Source organism: Piliocolobus tephrosceles, chromosome 2 (genome assembly GCF_002776525.5).
Source record: "Piliocolobus tephrosceles isolate RC106 chromosome 2, ASM277652v3, whole genome shotgun sequence".
NCBI classification, from domain to species: Eukaryota; Metazoa; Chordata; class Mammalia; order Primates; family Cercopithecidae; genus Piliocolobus; species Piliocolobus tephrosceles.
The window spans coordinates 186412828-186429472 of record NC_045435.1 but is presented as its reverse complement, the minus strand read 5'-3'; the positions used below and the strand labels follow the sequence as shown (position 1 = coordinate 186429472).

General features: G+C 36.7%; 1 protein-coding gene across 3 annotated transcripts in view; it reads right to left on the bottom strand.

Annotated features, from left to right (window-relative positions):
* Nucleotides 1-16645, bottom strand: part of IL1RAP (interleukin 1 receptor accessory protein) — a 143243-nt gene that overhangs the window by 25370 nt on the left and 101228 nt on the right. For all 3 annotated transcript variants that reach the window (XM_023214745.2, XM_023214743.2, XM_023214744.1), the window contains 4 exons: nt 11625-11790; nt 8658-8729; nt 4617-4743; nt 2603-2751 (listed from right to left, as the gene is read on the bottom strand). In XM_023214745.2, the coding sequence (XP_023070513.1) occupies nt 2603-2751; nt 4617-4743; nt 8658-8729; nt 11625-11790 (514 nt within the window). The remainder of the gene's footprint in view (nt 1-2602; nt 2752-4616; nt 4744-8657; nt 8730-11624; nt 11791-16645) is intronic.

The following is a 16645-nucleotide window of genomic DNA, read 5'->3' as shown; positions in this document are numbered from 1 at the left end:
ACTCTTATTATAAGACAATGGCCCGGGCGTGGTGGCTCACGCCCGGAATCCCAGCACTTTGGGAAGCCAAGGCAGGAGGATCACCTGAGGTCAGGAGTTCAAGACCAGCCTGGCCAACATGGTGAAATCCTGTCTCTAGCAAAAATACAAAAATTAGCCAGGCATGGTGGCACATGCCTATAATCCCAGCTACTTGGGAGGCTGAGGCAGAAGAATCGCTTGAACCCGGGAGGCAGTGATTGCAGTGAACCGAGATATGCCACTGCATTTCAGCCTAGGTGACAAAAGCAGAACTCTGTCTCAAAAATAAAAAATAAATAAAAATAAATACATAAAAAAAACTGCCTCCTCTGTAATACTTAGCTTTAACTGACTATAATGAAATTTTGCTGTCAATAAGACCTATACCAGTGTCTTTCTCTCATTCCAAGTGTTAGTCTTTTCTTGACGTCCTTTTCAGGAAGTACATAGAATGCTTTGTTAATGAATTTAGAGTCAGCCCATACATATAATGTATGAATGTGAACTCAGATAGAACCTCTCAATTTCAGCATTAGTTGGCCCAGAATAGAAGCCAAGTGAAGAAAACCACAGCTCCTCTGCTACCAATGGACGTGCACAGGTATGGCTAAAAGGTGACTCTGTGTCAGCTTTCAGCACAGATCATCTGGTTGACAGGGTCCACCTGTCACCTCACATTCCTGACGCTGTCCTTATTACAGCATTTAGAGCAGGGGCTTCTCTAAAAGGGGAGCTACTCCAGTAGCTCTGGGAGGCAAACTTGTGCTTCACTCCTACATTACACATTGCTTTGATTGTTTTGATCCTATTCATTTGACAGTAAGTTATTAATTTATGTCACCTTCCAAAATTATTCCCCAGGATACATCCCTCAGAAGACAATCCCCATAAAAAGCTCCATACTTAAGAAATCTGGAGTCAAATACATATGGAAACATCCTGCCACTATAATCCAATTTCCTGCAGATACTCCTGTCAAATGTTCACATATTAAATACTTGAATGGGTCCTAACTAAAGTAACTTGATTTTGTTTAATCCAGACATGAATGATACTTATTTGATGATAAAAAGCCTTCGTCAAATAATACTTATGAAAATCTTATGGAAATAATGAGTTAATATTTATTGAGCATTTCATATTAGGTATATATGCCAATAACTGTGCTGAGCACTTTTAAACAACCTTATAAGATAGTGGTATTATTATGTCTACTTTAAATATAAGGAAATTGAGGCTCAGAGAGATTTACTTTTCACGGAATTAGGATGCGCAGAAACCAGAATTTCAACACAGGTGGTCTGACTCGAGTATAATAACGCATTGCTGGACAATACTGATGCTTAGCAGTGTTCCCAAGAACTCAATTTGGGAAACTGCCGTACATCATGTACTTCAGTCTTTCCTTTTCACACTGGCTTCTGAGGAGCAGAAGCAATGAATTACCCTGAATTGATCCACTAATACTTCATACGAGGCATATACATTTCACGCCTTTGCTATATAGTTTTTAAATTGTAATGACAGTTTGAGATGAATCCTGTTTTTCATCAGCTTTAAAAAAGCATTAAGTCTCACTGTAAAATGTAACAATTATGTGCTATTTTATTCACTTTTGAATAAATATTACACCCTCTATACACCAGAAGCCAGGATGATTCTGAATGACCTGATTGCATGTGTGATAACTCATCACTACTTTTCTCAAGACCATTGAAAACATCCTTCAAGGGATTTTCTGGGATTCTGTTAGGTGAGAGACACAAAGAAAATTTTAAACACAGTCTGTTTTAGGAGCAGCACTTCTCACACGAAGGCTTTATAATTTCCATTTATTGTAGAATAATACAGTACTACCAACAAAGAAATCATGTTCATATCATTTAAAATCATAATTTAAATGATTTTCATTTTAGCAATTGTGGCTACTGGTATATTATAAACCTGCTTAAATACTGATACATAGTGTTTAAAATGATATTATAATTATGTATTTTTTTCTGAAAATAAACATTTAATACCTTCACTCACTGCATACAATTAGATGGCTGCTATTAATAATGTTTTACAACTACAGATAATACTTTTAATAATGTTAAAAGATATATAATTGTCTTTCTGTTATTTGTTCAGGAAAAATTCCAAAAGTATTAGGTCAGATGATGAAATCTTTTTTATGACTCTTAAACTCTACCATGAATGATTTTTAAAAAGGTCTTAATAACTCACCAACAATATGTGCCTCTACCAGTTTTTTTAATCTTTGGTAGCTTTGAATATTTTCTTTGTTTTTAATTTTTCATAATTGTACAGACACAAAATTGTGTCTCATTATAATCATGTCGATATTTTTAGCTACATTTGGGCATTACGGTACTAACAATATCAGAAACAATATCTTGAGTATCTTTATATAGATGAAAACTTTCATATTTTTCATTTAAGTTTGATTCATTACTGTGGGTTAGATGCCATCGGGCTGGGCGCTGGAGCTCTCTTGTTCTCAAGCTCTCCTTTTGTCCTTATTCACCACAAAGTTACATTTGGAGTTGAGAGATTCATCACTGACTGCATCTATTACCTTTCTGCTTCACCTTGGCTGCTTTGGCAACTTCGCCTTTGGCACTTCTAGCATGACAGACATAGCTGCGCTTGAGATCCTCAGAGGTAACTTTCTTGATGCTCAAAATCTGAGTTCTTGTTTCATCTTCTGTTCTACTGTGACTTATACTAGAAATAGAGGGAAGAAAATCAAAGCATTTGAGAGTGACTCAAGCACTATGGACTGTGTATGAATCAGACAAGTAAGCAACCACAGACCCCCACTATAGGTGAGGGCAAGGAAGGTTGAGAAGCTGAGCTACCTACAATGCAGCGATTCAAGTATTAATGGTAAGATTCTGATACTATACTATACCATCTACACTACATACTACCCCATTGTCTAGACCAAATCCCAACACCGGCTTCTTTTTATAGATCTCTCTTCAAAACGAAATGTCTCTTTTGCTTAGATCTCTGAGCCAGAATGCTGTATCAGTTTAGAGAGAAGCTTCTGGAGTCAGGTGCTTTTGGGTTTTTACCCAGGAATTGTCAGTTCCTGGCTATATACTTTGGGTAAGATAACTAACCTTTCCAGGTCAGGTTCCTCTTTTGGAAAACAGGGAAGTTGTAATGCCCACACAGTGCATTACATGTATTCAGGAATTCTGAGGACTGAATACACTAAGGCATGAATATAAGAATAATGCTTAATAAATATTCATGTAGGTATTATTGTTATCCCATAGGAATAGTCGATGCATTTCAGCGATTCCCAAAGCATGGATTCTGAACACAGCTAGAATATTGCGGTCAGAAATCTGAAATCTCGTGGTTAAATCCTATTGTATAAAAAGAGGAAGCCGTTATGAACAAGTAAACTTTGTAAAAATAATTATATCCAACTGTACAGTGAATCGGAGATCAAGTGCTTTGGGTCCAAGATCAAAATTTAAAATCCCTTTGAACTCCTTTGCTCATCGCAGAGCAAAATCTCTCTGCTACAGCTGACTGCCATCTAGGTTCTCTTTTTAACTAGGCTTACTGTCAGGTTAAGGGCTCTGATTGGTTTAGCTTAAGCTTAACTCCACTGCTACCTATGAACACTGAGTACGTTTCAATAGCAGCAAGGTGGAACAACATGACTTTCCTTATTATTTATTCACTATTATTATGAGGATGGGATGCAAAGTGTTAACAATTCCTAAAAAGATGAGTGATTCTCCCTGTGAGCCTCCAGCCACATTACTTTGTCACGTAGCTGACCAGCTGCAAATTTTTAATTGGTGCAGTGAGCCAACTGCTGTTTGGTAATGGTGTGCTTCATTTGCAGTGGAACCTTCTGTCTTCAAGGACTCACACTTTCCACTTTGCCAAAGGCTTAAAAAATCAGGTTTATTTAGGAATAAAATGTTATTTTATTTTAAAAGTGAGTTATATTACTACCCATCTACCTTTAAAATAAAATGTAAATTACACAAATATGTTTAGTTAATATTAAAAATTACTAATTATAAATATAACTATAGGTTATATGAGTTAAGAAAGAGGAGAGAGGAAATGCATGCTCACTGCAATGCAAAAAAACAAAACCTAATTACCTAAGGCACAAATACATAGGGCCAGACACTAGGATTGAGAAAAGGAAAAGCACAACTACACTGATAGGTTTCCACATACCCACATCCCTCGATCGTGGCCTTTTTATTGATGTAAGATATGTATTCCCTCTACTTCCATGTGGGTATCATCAATGTGTGAACCTTGCTGGGCTTAAGACAATAGGGTGCAAGTCCTGAGGACAATCTGATGAAGATGCTCAGCCTCAGAACTTTCTAATTCAGTTCTCTACTGGTCATTAGGCAGCATCTGTTTCTCGCATTGCTAGTCCAGTAACCCTGTTTTGGGATGCAGCCACCAAAGATTTGAAAATCTTGCCGATTTTTGTGATAGGGAAAAATGAGAATTTTCATTTTCATTGACTAGAACACACGTCAGAGATCATTAAGTTGAGAAACAAAGGTTAGTCACTCCCTTGCTGGCCCCCATGATACCTTTCGTTAATGGTGACATCAATAGGGATGTCATCAGGTTTTTTCCCATCAATGGTCCACCAAACCTCATTGCGAGAATCCATCAGAAAACTAAAATAGACCGTACAGGGGATGAGTAGCTCCTCTCCTGAAAAACAACAACAACAACAACAACAAAAACAAAAACAAAAGAAAGAAAGAAAAGAAAAACAAAGACGAAGGTAACCCATTAGTGTTTATCCTTCACATGGCTATATTGGTTCTACTCTCTGGCTAATCAGAAGCTACGAGTTATGTGTACCTGAAACTCTGCTTATGAGTAACTCTCTAGTCGACTCCCATAAGGTAATGTACCTACCATACTTCATTCCAAAACAAACAAGCAAAACCAAATAAAGAAGCCCATTAACTTTGTACAAAATTACCAGAGTGACCATTTTGAATATAAATATATTCTAAAATGATGATATTTGTTTAAAAAGTCTACGACAAGGCTAGGCATAGTGGCTCACACCTGTAATTCCAGCACTTTGGGAGGCTAAGGCAGGTGGATCACCTGAGGTCAGGAGTTTAAGACTGGCCTGGCCAATATGGTGAAATCCTGTCTCTACTAAAAATATAAAAATTAGCCAGGCGTGGTGGCACACATCTGTAATCCCAGCTACTTGGGAGGCTGAGGTAGGAGAATTGCTTGAACCCAGAAGGTGGAGGTTGCAGTGAGCCAAGAATGTGCTACTGCACTCTAGCCTGGGCAACAGAGTGAGACTCCATCTCCAAAAAAAAAAAAAAAAGGCTCTGACAATATCCTTTTTAGCCCTAGACCTCCTTAGACTGCTCTTCTCCTTTGTTATTTTCCTCAAGAAGGGTGACTACGGATAGGTTCTCCATATCTTCAGTCCTTGGCCAGGAAAGATGGGGAAATACCATCACGGAGAGATCTGGCTGACGAGGTCCACCTTGAAATGCTCCAGCTATCAGGGTGCATTCAATAAATTTTAGGATAACTTAAAAATAGAAAACTCTGTGTATCCCTCTGAGATGGAACATGAAGTTAGGGAGATCCCGAGGCAGAAAACAGTAGTCACAGCAGCAGCAGCAACATACTTACTAAGAACTTTGTACAAGTAATTGTGCTAAATATTTATATTTATTAATGGTCTTATTTAATCTTACGAAAGCACTATGAGGTATTTTTTAAAATCGATGTTTTCCAAATGTAAAAGTTGAAGCTTAAGGATGCTAAATGATATTCCTAGGTTAAATCATTAAGTGAAGGGCCAGGATTAGACCTAGACTGACCTTACATCCCAGTTTGCCTAGAACAGTTCTGTTTTATGCCTGCTTTCCTGGTTACCTATATTAACAGGTAGTGGCTATGTTTACTCCCAGTAAGTGTCCTAGTTTAGATGATGAATTATATCGCCACCCTAATTTGAACTTAGGCTTATCCGACTGAGTGGCCATACTCTATCTACCCTCCCAATGCAATGTCTTTAAGTCTTTTTCCTCCAGTTTTCCATATCTATATGTCACTAAGAAAGATAAAGGGAACATGGATTCAATAATCTTTCTGTCAGCATAGTTTCATAGGTAGACAAATATATTTATGTTATTAATTAGGGTATACCCTGGCAGCAGGAAGAGTATTCATATGACTATATAAGCCATAGCTAATCCTAGGAAATTCAGCCTCTTGCCATGTTCTCTGTGCTTCACAAAGCAAGTCATATTTTCAAACTTCTCTTGATTTTATTTTGGCATTGTTCTCCATCTATGTTGATCATTATTATCTTTTTTTAAGAGTAAAATCAAATTTCTATGTCAACATAGATAACATACAAGATCAATTATATCTTATATTATTGTTTATTGCTGTACATTTATTCATATCAGGAAAAATGTCATATTTAAAATTCTCAAAATAGTTTTGGCACAGGTCAAATCTCATTTTGTTAAGTCCTGAACTCTTTTAATTGTTTTTTTTTTTTTTTTTTTTTGCATCAGCCTCTTCCCCAGCCACACCGGCCCCCTGGCTCCAGAATGCTTTGCTGCCTGCCTTGATGCCACAGCTACTTTTACTCCTACTCATGTTAATTCTAGATAAACATAAACATTTAATGTTACAGCCTTTCTACCCAATTGTGCACTGCAGAAATCATGCGGCTCTTCTGCATGAAGACTTAGCATCCCTACCCCAAAGAGGACTCCATACAATTTTTCTGATGCTTATTGGCAAGAGGAACCAAATAGAAATAATCAGAAGGATGCACAAAATGCACCCTAAGATTGCCTATAACGGTCAGTGTTTTAAGGTCTATAAAGCTTTATGCCTCCGTGTTCATCCAAATACTGGATGGCAAAGAGGTCCACATCCATGTTCCACATCCGTGTTAACTTACTGGCAAACAAATGGTGCTTGTGCATCATCCAGTTCAAGTCGCCAGCTGCAAAAACGCACAGTGAGCACCTGGGGACCCCACTGCCATGTGGGTAGGAAGCACCCTCAGAAACATCACCCTCAACTTACTGCCACTTAACCAGCCTAGCAACTGCATGCGTGTCAGACAGGTTGTACTTATGGCTTAAGGAAAGTGAGCTAAAGACTTCAAAGATCCTTTAGATAGGGCCCAGAGATACTCATCAGGGCTGTATGTGTCTTGCACCCCCTCCATAAACGTTTTGATTTTTTTCATTCTCTGATACATATCCTACATACTCCCTACTGACCACAAAATAGGCACTGCCTGAAACAAGAGGCGTTTCAAGTGGAGGATGCATTTTGACAATTCCTGTGTTTGTCAGCTTTCCATTAACAACTACATACCTCTTTTTCCACCTTTTTTTTTTTTATTGAATGGCATCCTCTCAGTTGTTTTCACCCATTAACAACTGACTATTATCTTTAGCACATTTTAAACAGATGCTCTTTTATGCCTCTGTGAAAGTTGTCAGAGTCAAAACAGAGTCACTTGTGCCACACTCTAACGAAAAATAGTTGAGAGGTTATATAAAAGGGGCCCTCACACACATATGCCTATTATAAAAACTAGTACAAGGACTCTGAACACCACTATCTTGCACAAAGGCCAGCATGATTCTTACACAAATAATATTTCTGTGAGGAGGTCTGACCACCAATTGCCAGTCAAGCTTGTACTGATGCTACCCTGTTACTGATTCTTAGAACCAAGGATAATTATTTCAAAACAACTTATGTAACCTTCCTCACTTTGCCTTTCAAAACTGTTATGTTCCTATGTTTTCTGGGTATGACTATGGTCCCTGCATGGGATGCCATAGCACTCATATTCCTGGATTGCTATCTGCAATTCATTCCTGAATAAATCCTTTTCTTTTTGGAGAGCTATTCTCTTTGTTGTTATTTAGGTTAAAACTTCTCATTGGGTTTGGACTGAATTTATTATAAGTGATACAACAATACAACATAGAAAATGTTAAACATTTTCTATAGTTTCCTATTCACTTAACCGTGGGAGACTTTGAGTCAAAAGAGCAACACATTATCCCTTATTTGGTCAGTTATCAATGATTTTTTGTCTATAGCGAAAAATTATGAAAACTAAAAGAAGAACCAAAGAGCCACAGTAAGCATTCAATAGTATTCTGCATCAGGGTCCACTAGTTTTATCAGTTGTTACCTATTATATCCACAGTCTTGCCTTCAAGATCCACCACTGACCTTTCATAAGGGAGTGGGAGCTTGAAGGATGTCTAAATCTTCTGCTCATGTTGTAGCCTTGGTAAACCAAAGCCCTGTACAAGCTAAAGTTTGCATCACACAGAAATCACTAATGAGCAGAGGAAGATGGCTAGCAGAGGGAGAAGGGAACAGATACCGAGAGTGAAGCAAAACATTCTTGAGTTGCCCATGGCATCAGTGAAGTAACTGATATCCAGAGCTGCCTTGGTTTCTGACATTTCAGTTTCAATTCATGTGTTTCTTTACATCAGTGGTCTATTTTCTTGCATTAACTTAAATGACATTTTATTCCTTGTAATTAAGAGAATCTAAGTGAAATTCAGAGACATAGCTGTAATTACCTGGTTCTTTCTCATAGACCACATGATCATTAGGTGAATGGATCACAGGGGGCACGGCATTTTTTGGAGAGCCTGTGTTAGAGGAAGTAAAAAAGGGAGATGGTGTTAAATCACGTAGCCTTATCAAAAAATCTGCTCTTCTTGGAACCTTGCCTAACTTCCTGGCACAGTTGGTCGGTTGTTTTAGAGAAGGCCTATGGTCCAAGATATACTCAATTACTGCACTTCATTCATTTAAAACAAGCAAAGCATAAAATAAAGGAAATACAGATTTGATGTCTGCTCCCAGTTCTTGACATGGGCTCCTAAATCCCTTGTGATTTCCTGTGTGATGGGGTAATAGGAGCATCTTTTGTTTTAACATTGTTCTAGTCCCAAATTCCTAACACAAGAGCTTCTAAGACCTTTGGAATCTCTGGAGTAATGGGTGGATTTTACATGCTAATGAAATGATTGGTGGCTAGGGTTCCTATATAGCTTCTGGATGAGAGCTAGGAGCCAGAAATACCGTAGATGAGTAACACAATCTCCAGCCTCTCACCCATCTCTGGAAGTTTGGGAGTGTGACTGAAACTTCCAGTCCTTTTACTCAATAATGCCTGTGTGATAGAATCTCCATAAAAACCCTAAACAATCAGGTTTGGAGAGTTTCTGGGTTGGTAAGGACATCCAGAAGCTGGGAGGGTACACTTCTGAACCCAGGACCCTTCCAGACCTCACCCTATGTATCTCTTCAACTGGATGTTCATTTGAATCCTTTATAATATCTTCTATAATAACCAAGTAAGGGTAAGTAAAAGGTTTTCCTGAGTTTTGTGAGAGTTATACCAAACCACAGAATCTGAGGAGGAAGTAGTAGGAATCTTCAGTTTGTAGCCAACTCAGGGAGAATTGTGGGTAACCTGGGAACCTACTGCTTGTGATTGGAATCTAAAGTAGGGGGTGGAGCAGTCTTTTAGGAAGGAGTCCTTCACCTGTGGGGTCTGCACTAACTCTGGACAACTGGTGTCAAACTGAATTAAATTGTACGACATGCAGTTAATGTCCTCAGAAAAGGTGAGAATTACTTGGTATAGAAAAGCCACACCTTTAGTGACAAAAGTGTTTTGAGCATGGAAAAGAATAGTTTTCACTTTACAAAGAAACAAATAAAACATACTAAATACCCTCCACGCTTCAGGTCAGTTTGCTTAACAAAGCTTTCCAAAGCTTACATGAGATAGATGTCTTATGTTACATAATACCTAATTGCTTTCATGCCTTAATCAGTTGTTTCTTCTCTCTGTATTTCTTCACAACATTACCCAAAGTGTCTAGTATGCAACCTGGTTAAATAAGTATCACATTAATGAGTAAATACATGGAGAATTCACAATCATGATGTGAAGGCTGGCACATTAGTCTACTTGATGACGAATTATCAGTTGAATGTTTGTTTATGAGATTGCTGCTCTTTATAATAGTCAATGCTCCTAAACTTTAAAAAATAATACGTTGAATAGAGTTGTTAGTGTTGTCTTCAAAAGTATGAGCTCCAAAGATTTAATAACCAAGTTCTAATCCTGATTTGGCCATATATTAACCATATAAATATGCGAAAGCAAAGCTACTTGGTTTTTCCTAATTTTTGAAAAGCTAATTTTTCATAACTCTAAAATGAGGATAATTAAAACTCATATCACAGTTTCATTATGAGAAATAAACTAAGTAATATATATTAAGGATATGCTACTAGCTTATAATAAATGCTCAATACTTTGAAGCTTTAAAACAACAAACTTGTGTTGCTTGAAATTTGAGAAGGAAGCCCCCAGTGGCCAGACCCAGCTGTGAATTTTGAAATCTGTTAATCAGGGTGACCACGTATGCTTATTGCCAACTCCCCCAAAACGCATACTTTTAAGTACATATATTAGAAACAACTGCCAAAATGAATACAAGATTCCATTATTTATTTGCCTTCTAAAATTTAGTCTGTTTTTTTCTTATGAATTAATCCCCAACTCAGCATTATTTAGAAAGTAAGCAGAAAAATAAGAGAAGTGATTACAATATTGTTTGAATACTATTTGCACTACATGAAAGCCTTTTTGTTGCTAACTTACACTAAATCATGTCAGACCAGTAGAAAAAGCTCTGAGCAGAGACCCGGGATTTAGATTTACTTCTTCAAGTAACTCACTAAGTGTCTCTAAACAGGTTACTTCCTGTCAGTGAGCCTAATGTTTCCATCTATTAAAAGATGGGGTATGACAAAATAATACCCAAATATGCTATCTTTTTTAATATAGTGGACACAGTGGTATTTAGGGGTCATCCCCAAAAGCCATATATCCTGACACTACTTCTCTATTTCTGGGTTTGCTAGGAGTTTGTCAACTCTAAGAATTGCCCTTTCCACTTTCCTAGTTTCTCATCCCCTATTCTCTTAGTGCAAAATAATGGTTGAACATTATTGCCAGCAAATACCTTCAGCAGTAGCTACAGCAGTTTCAGTATATAGAAAAATAGAGTTTACTTAATCCAAGTAAACTCTTTTGACAAAAGTATTGCACTGATTTTCCATTGCTTGCCGGAAACTGCATTAATACAATATGAATATTTTTTTAAATATTCTCAATCAATTTTAGTTCCAGAGTACAGATAAAAGACACAGGCCTTGTTCAAAGTCATGTTTCTAATAAATGGCAGTGACAGAATGTGAACGCAGATCTGTCTGGTGCTCCTTTCCCCCCCCAAACTACCTTTACTTCATTCATTCATTCACATATTCATTCAGTTGACCAACAGTTACTGAATGCTTACGATGTGCATGAAATTGTTGAAGGTTCTAGAGACAGTGCTGTAAACAAAAAACATGAATCTCTTTTCTTATACAATTTACATACCAGTGTGTAATAAACTATTAAAAACCATAACAATATTATCACATGCTTGTTGTGTGTACTGGATACTAATCACACTTACCTACTACCTTTACAGTCAGAGTCCTGGTGAGATGAAACGTACGTCCATTTTCCGGATATGTAACAACACATGTGTAATTTCCATTATTTGAAATAAAGGCAATGAGGAAACTCAAGTTCATACCTTCGGGTATTACATTATTAAAATTCTGTATTTTATAACAGCCCTAGAAAAAGTAAAAAAAAAAAAAAGTTTACTTTTTAGATACATGCATAGAAAATACACAAACACCTGCACACTCACATCTAATTTTGCACAGAACACCTAAATATTCATGCTGCAGTTTTTATAAAACTATTTTGGTCAAGTATTTGACCAGATTTCTGCGAAGAATAAATGAAACACGTCATTATCTTTTCTGATCATGAGAAATTAAAATTTTAAACTAAGATGTGACTTCAAAAACACAGGCTTCCTGTCTCAGGATCAAATTCTGGGCATCCTATGTTGATAGTAAAGCAAAGTTACAGTTTTGAAATAATGACTAAGGAAACTTGAGCAACTGCAAGACCTGCTATTTAGAAAGCAATTCTTTTTCTTTTTGTAATATTTCTTCACTGATTATATTAATTTGGGAATCTAGTCATTCTGTCTGATAATCTAGGCCCTAATTTAGATGTCTGATTTTGGCATTTTTAAACACCCTATTGTTTCCCTGTATCAGATATTTCCAGACTGTTTTGTATTTTTCTTTCACTGTATCACTTTTTTTTTTTTTTTTTTGAGATGGGGTCTCATCACTCTGTCACCCAGGCTGGAGTGCAGTGGCATGATCTCAGCTCATTGCAACCTCTGTCTCCTGGGTTCAAGCAATTCTCCTGCCTCCGTCTCCTGAGTAGTTGGGACTAGAGATGCAAGCCACCATGTGTGGCTAATTTTTGTAATTTTGGTAGAGATGGGGTTTCACCAGGCTGTCCAGGCTGGTCTCAGACTCCTGACCTCATGATCCGCCTGCCTTGGCCTCCTAAAGTGCTGGGATTTCAGGCGTGAGCCTCCATCTTTACCCCATTTTTATAACTGAGTATCACAGATTTCAGAAACTAAAAATAATATATCTTTATGGGCCTGATCAAGATCTAGGAATGTATTTCTGCTCCTAATTCACATTTTCATATAACTGTTGACATTTAACATTGAGAAATTGAACTATCTCATTCAACAACTATCTAATTCAATGTATCTAGAATCCTGTTTCAAATGATCATCCCACTATTTGGCTAAATTGTTACTTTTTGCCATTTTTGAGAAAAAAAATCAATACACTATCTGTGACAAAAATATATGTTGAACATTTACTTTCAGAAGAGCTTTTGTTTTTCTTTTAAATATCAGTAAGTCACCTATGACAAAAAGATTAGGTTCTCTCTAAGGCTTTTTCCATCTTTAAATTTCTGGGAGTCTACTACTAGCTTGTAACTTCAATTTTTTTTATTCACATATTTCATCTTGAACGTTTGTATGATTAAGGTTTTCTTCAATTCCTGGAGCATGTATTTTGAAATATAACAGTTACACTGAGGCATGTTGTAATGCTTTGTCGCAGGAAATGTGTATTTTAAGAACAGCATTGAACTTCCATTTCATGGAAAAGATCATCAAGAGGAAGCTACTATAAGCTCAGGTAACATAGTTTTTCAACGCAGTTTCTCCTATAAGATAAGCAATACTTCCAGACACTGGTCACATCAGCGAACGATATCAATATCCTTAGGTTATCACAAAAGATAAGGTCTCAAAGGTCTATATTCTTATAAGTTTATGTCAGAGTTGGTTTGAATTGAGTTTACAGTATCAATAGAACTATTTTATTTTTGTGGTACTTTTCATTTAAAAAGTTCAAAGGTATTTCCCCCTTATTTGTTAGCTTAGCTGTTCTCAAATCCCTGGGAACTAGACAGATCAGACTAAATATACTGTAATTTTATAGACGGAAAAAATGAGACAGAGATATTCTAGCTAACACAGTAGAGAGCTGAAATTCAGTTTTCCAGAAAGCTGAATAATGGTCTTTCATTCTCTTCTTAACTAATAATGAACACCTCTCCTCAGCAGTGAGCTGAGGCTATAAAAACTATACTGAGACATGCACTTAACATATACTCTGTCTCATCTGATCCTTATTCCAAACACGTAAAGTTTGTAATGCTTTTACCTCCATTTTATAGACGAATGAACAAGGCCTAGAAAAGTTAAGTAACTGTCAATGTCATACCACTAGACAGTGCTAAAGCTGGAATTTGAATTCAGATCTACTTGTTTCAAAGTCCTTGCTTTAAATTTCACCTGATACTGTCTTTTCATTCTACATAGTTGCCCTGAACCTGTGCCATCCCTGGAGCCAGCCCGAGTGAAAAGCGCAATGTGCCTGTATCATTTAAAACAGGCTAATTCCTACAATCAGTGGTAAACTGAGGAAGCACACTTTTGAGGATGAGAAGTCAATTATTATTACCGAACTTGTCAACAGTATTTCTTTAAGAATGTGATGAAAGAAACTTTTTTGTAGCTGTTTCAAAGCTATTAGGCCTAAAACATTTTAGAAATAAAGGGAATATTTTACATTCTAATGTGTGTGTGAAGGTAATTCAGGGCATTGTCACACTACAAATGTCTATTAACATTAACCTATTGTGTGTCTGGTTAGCTCTCTCTGATCAGCAACTCTGTGTCTAGATCCTTCAACACACATGCCTAAGATACATAGGACAATTTTAAACATAAGAAACTATTGCTGAAAATAAAACCTGAATATGTTATAATGATTTCAAAACCATTTATTTGGAATCCAGAAGAAAACAAACATAAAAATAGATTTAGATTCCTGAAGAATAGGAAACATGTTTTAAAATATAAGAAATGAATTAACAGTAAGTGGATTTCCACAATGAAGCAAACACTTGTCTGACTAGAAGACAAACAATCCTAGTTGACCCATTAGTTCCTCATTCTGAATTCAAAAGAGAGAAGTTAAATAGAAGAGCGATTTTTCAAGCATGCTATGGTTGCTGTGGCAACCAACCACAACATATAGGTAAAGAACAACACAAGAAATGACTCTGGGATCTTTCAACTGAAATGAATCATGTGGGGAGGGGAAGGGTGCGGTGGAGGAATGTCATGATGAAGTAAGAACAAGTGTTTCCATTCAAGAAACCAACAATGTGTGAAGAACTGTGTGAAGGCACAAAAATGGAAATGATACAACTCTAACTTACAGTTATTCATGGTCTAATGGAGGATTGTAACGAACACAATAAAAGACATTTAGGGGCAGGGGAGTGTGAAATAAAAACAAAACAACTTAGTAAAAAGTTAATGAAGAAGAAAGATTTGGGCTGGTTCTTAAATGATAAGTAGAATATTAACATCTATTGAGGAAGAAGGTAGACATGGGAAGCAGACACTTCAGGCACAGGAGAAAGTGTGAAGAACTCACCTGCATTGCCTTAACTTTTCCCCTCACTGTCATTACTTAGACAACAATATTCTAATATTCTGTTTTCATGCAGAGTTCCTTCTTTGGAAAATTCACTTGTATGAAGGCCAGTGGGGGGTAATAAGTTCCGTATCTGCATGTTCAGAAACTTGCTCAATACTTGGTGCTTGGTAAATGCTCGATACATTAGTGTTGCCTGATCAAAGGTATGAATGAGAGAAGCCAAGACCCAAAAGGCATGGAGTTGAGGGCTCACAGAGTGTGTAAGTGCTGATGAGTATTTGGAATATAAGACATTGGGTGGTGGGTTGTAGAATGGAAAGGGAAAGTAGATGTAATGACACAAATAGTTTAACTGAGATACAAGGTTTGAAGTGTTAGTAGTATCTACTGAAGTTTTTGCATTCTAGATAAAGTTGGTATAAAACATATACTTTGTTATGAAGTCTTAGAAGAGTTGATAAACTAGTCCCTTCCAATGAACAGAACTAAGTCATTCAATGATTGCACAACAAATATTTACAAAGTCCCTCCTATGGTCCAGGCACTGGGTTAGGAGCTAGGTGTACAATTGCCAGAAAAGAACACAAATGGTGCTTATTCTATGGAATTTTACAGTGCAGGCTAATTCATTCAACTATGTAATCAATTTCTAAGTACAATATAATTGTCTCAGTTTTATGCTGTGTGCTTGCTATTCAAGGGAAAGAGAAAGAGAAAGGAAAAGAGTGGTCACTACTTAGAACAGAAAAAAGAGAAATACAATCACTAGAATAGCAAAAACAAGATACGAATGAAGTGCTATCGAAGCAGAGTAGGTGATTTATATGGCCTGACGTGGCTTCAAGACTTCATAGCTATTTGAATTTGGCTTTGTTTTTAAATCATGAATCTTGAGTCCTTAGAGGCCCTAAACCTTATGTCAAATGTTATATGTATATGCATACATGTACACATACAGAATTATATGTGTATAGCTCTGAAAGAAAATATGATACATACTGTCTCACACTAGAGGTTGAAAATCCAATCACTATATAGGAAGTATAGGGAAAGAGAAGAGATAGAGAACCAATCTAAGTTGTCAAATCAAATAGGAGCAGGCATTTAAAAAATAAGGCCTACTACACAGACCTTGAACTAACTTCTCAACAATATCTCTATGCCAACAAGAAGGCCAAGCCTGGTATGTTTTCAGAAATGTTCTTTCCTGATACCACCTAGTCTGGAAAAGCAAATATTTTTCTATTTTCCAAGAGATAGTTATAAAAAATGTTTGACCAATTCTGATTAATTTCACAATCAAAATGAAAAGTGGAGGTAATATATCAATTTTAATAATCAGTATGGGTACAAAGAAAACTAGCTTTGTGGAAAGTTACATCCAGAATGGTATCTATTCTGATAAATAGCAGGTGAGAGTATTTCAGCAGTTGTCAGAAATGTAATCTATAAACCATCCAATAAAATGGCTCCTTTGATCCTTGGTGAGAAGAGAAAACTGTCTATGCTTTTATAAGAATCTCTAAGACATAAAGTTTTAAATATCAAACTATAATGAAAAGAATTAATACAGTAATATGAA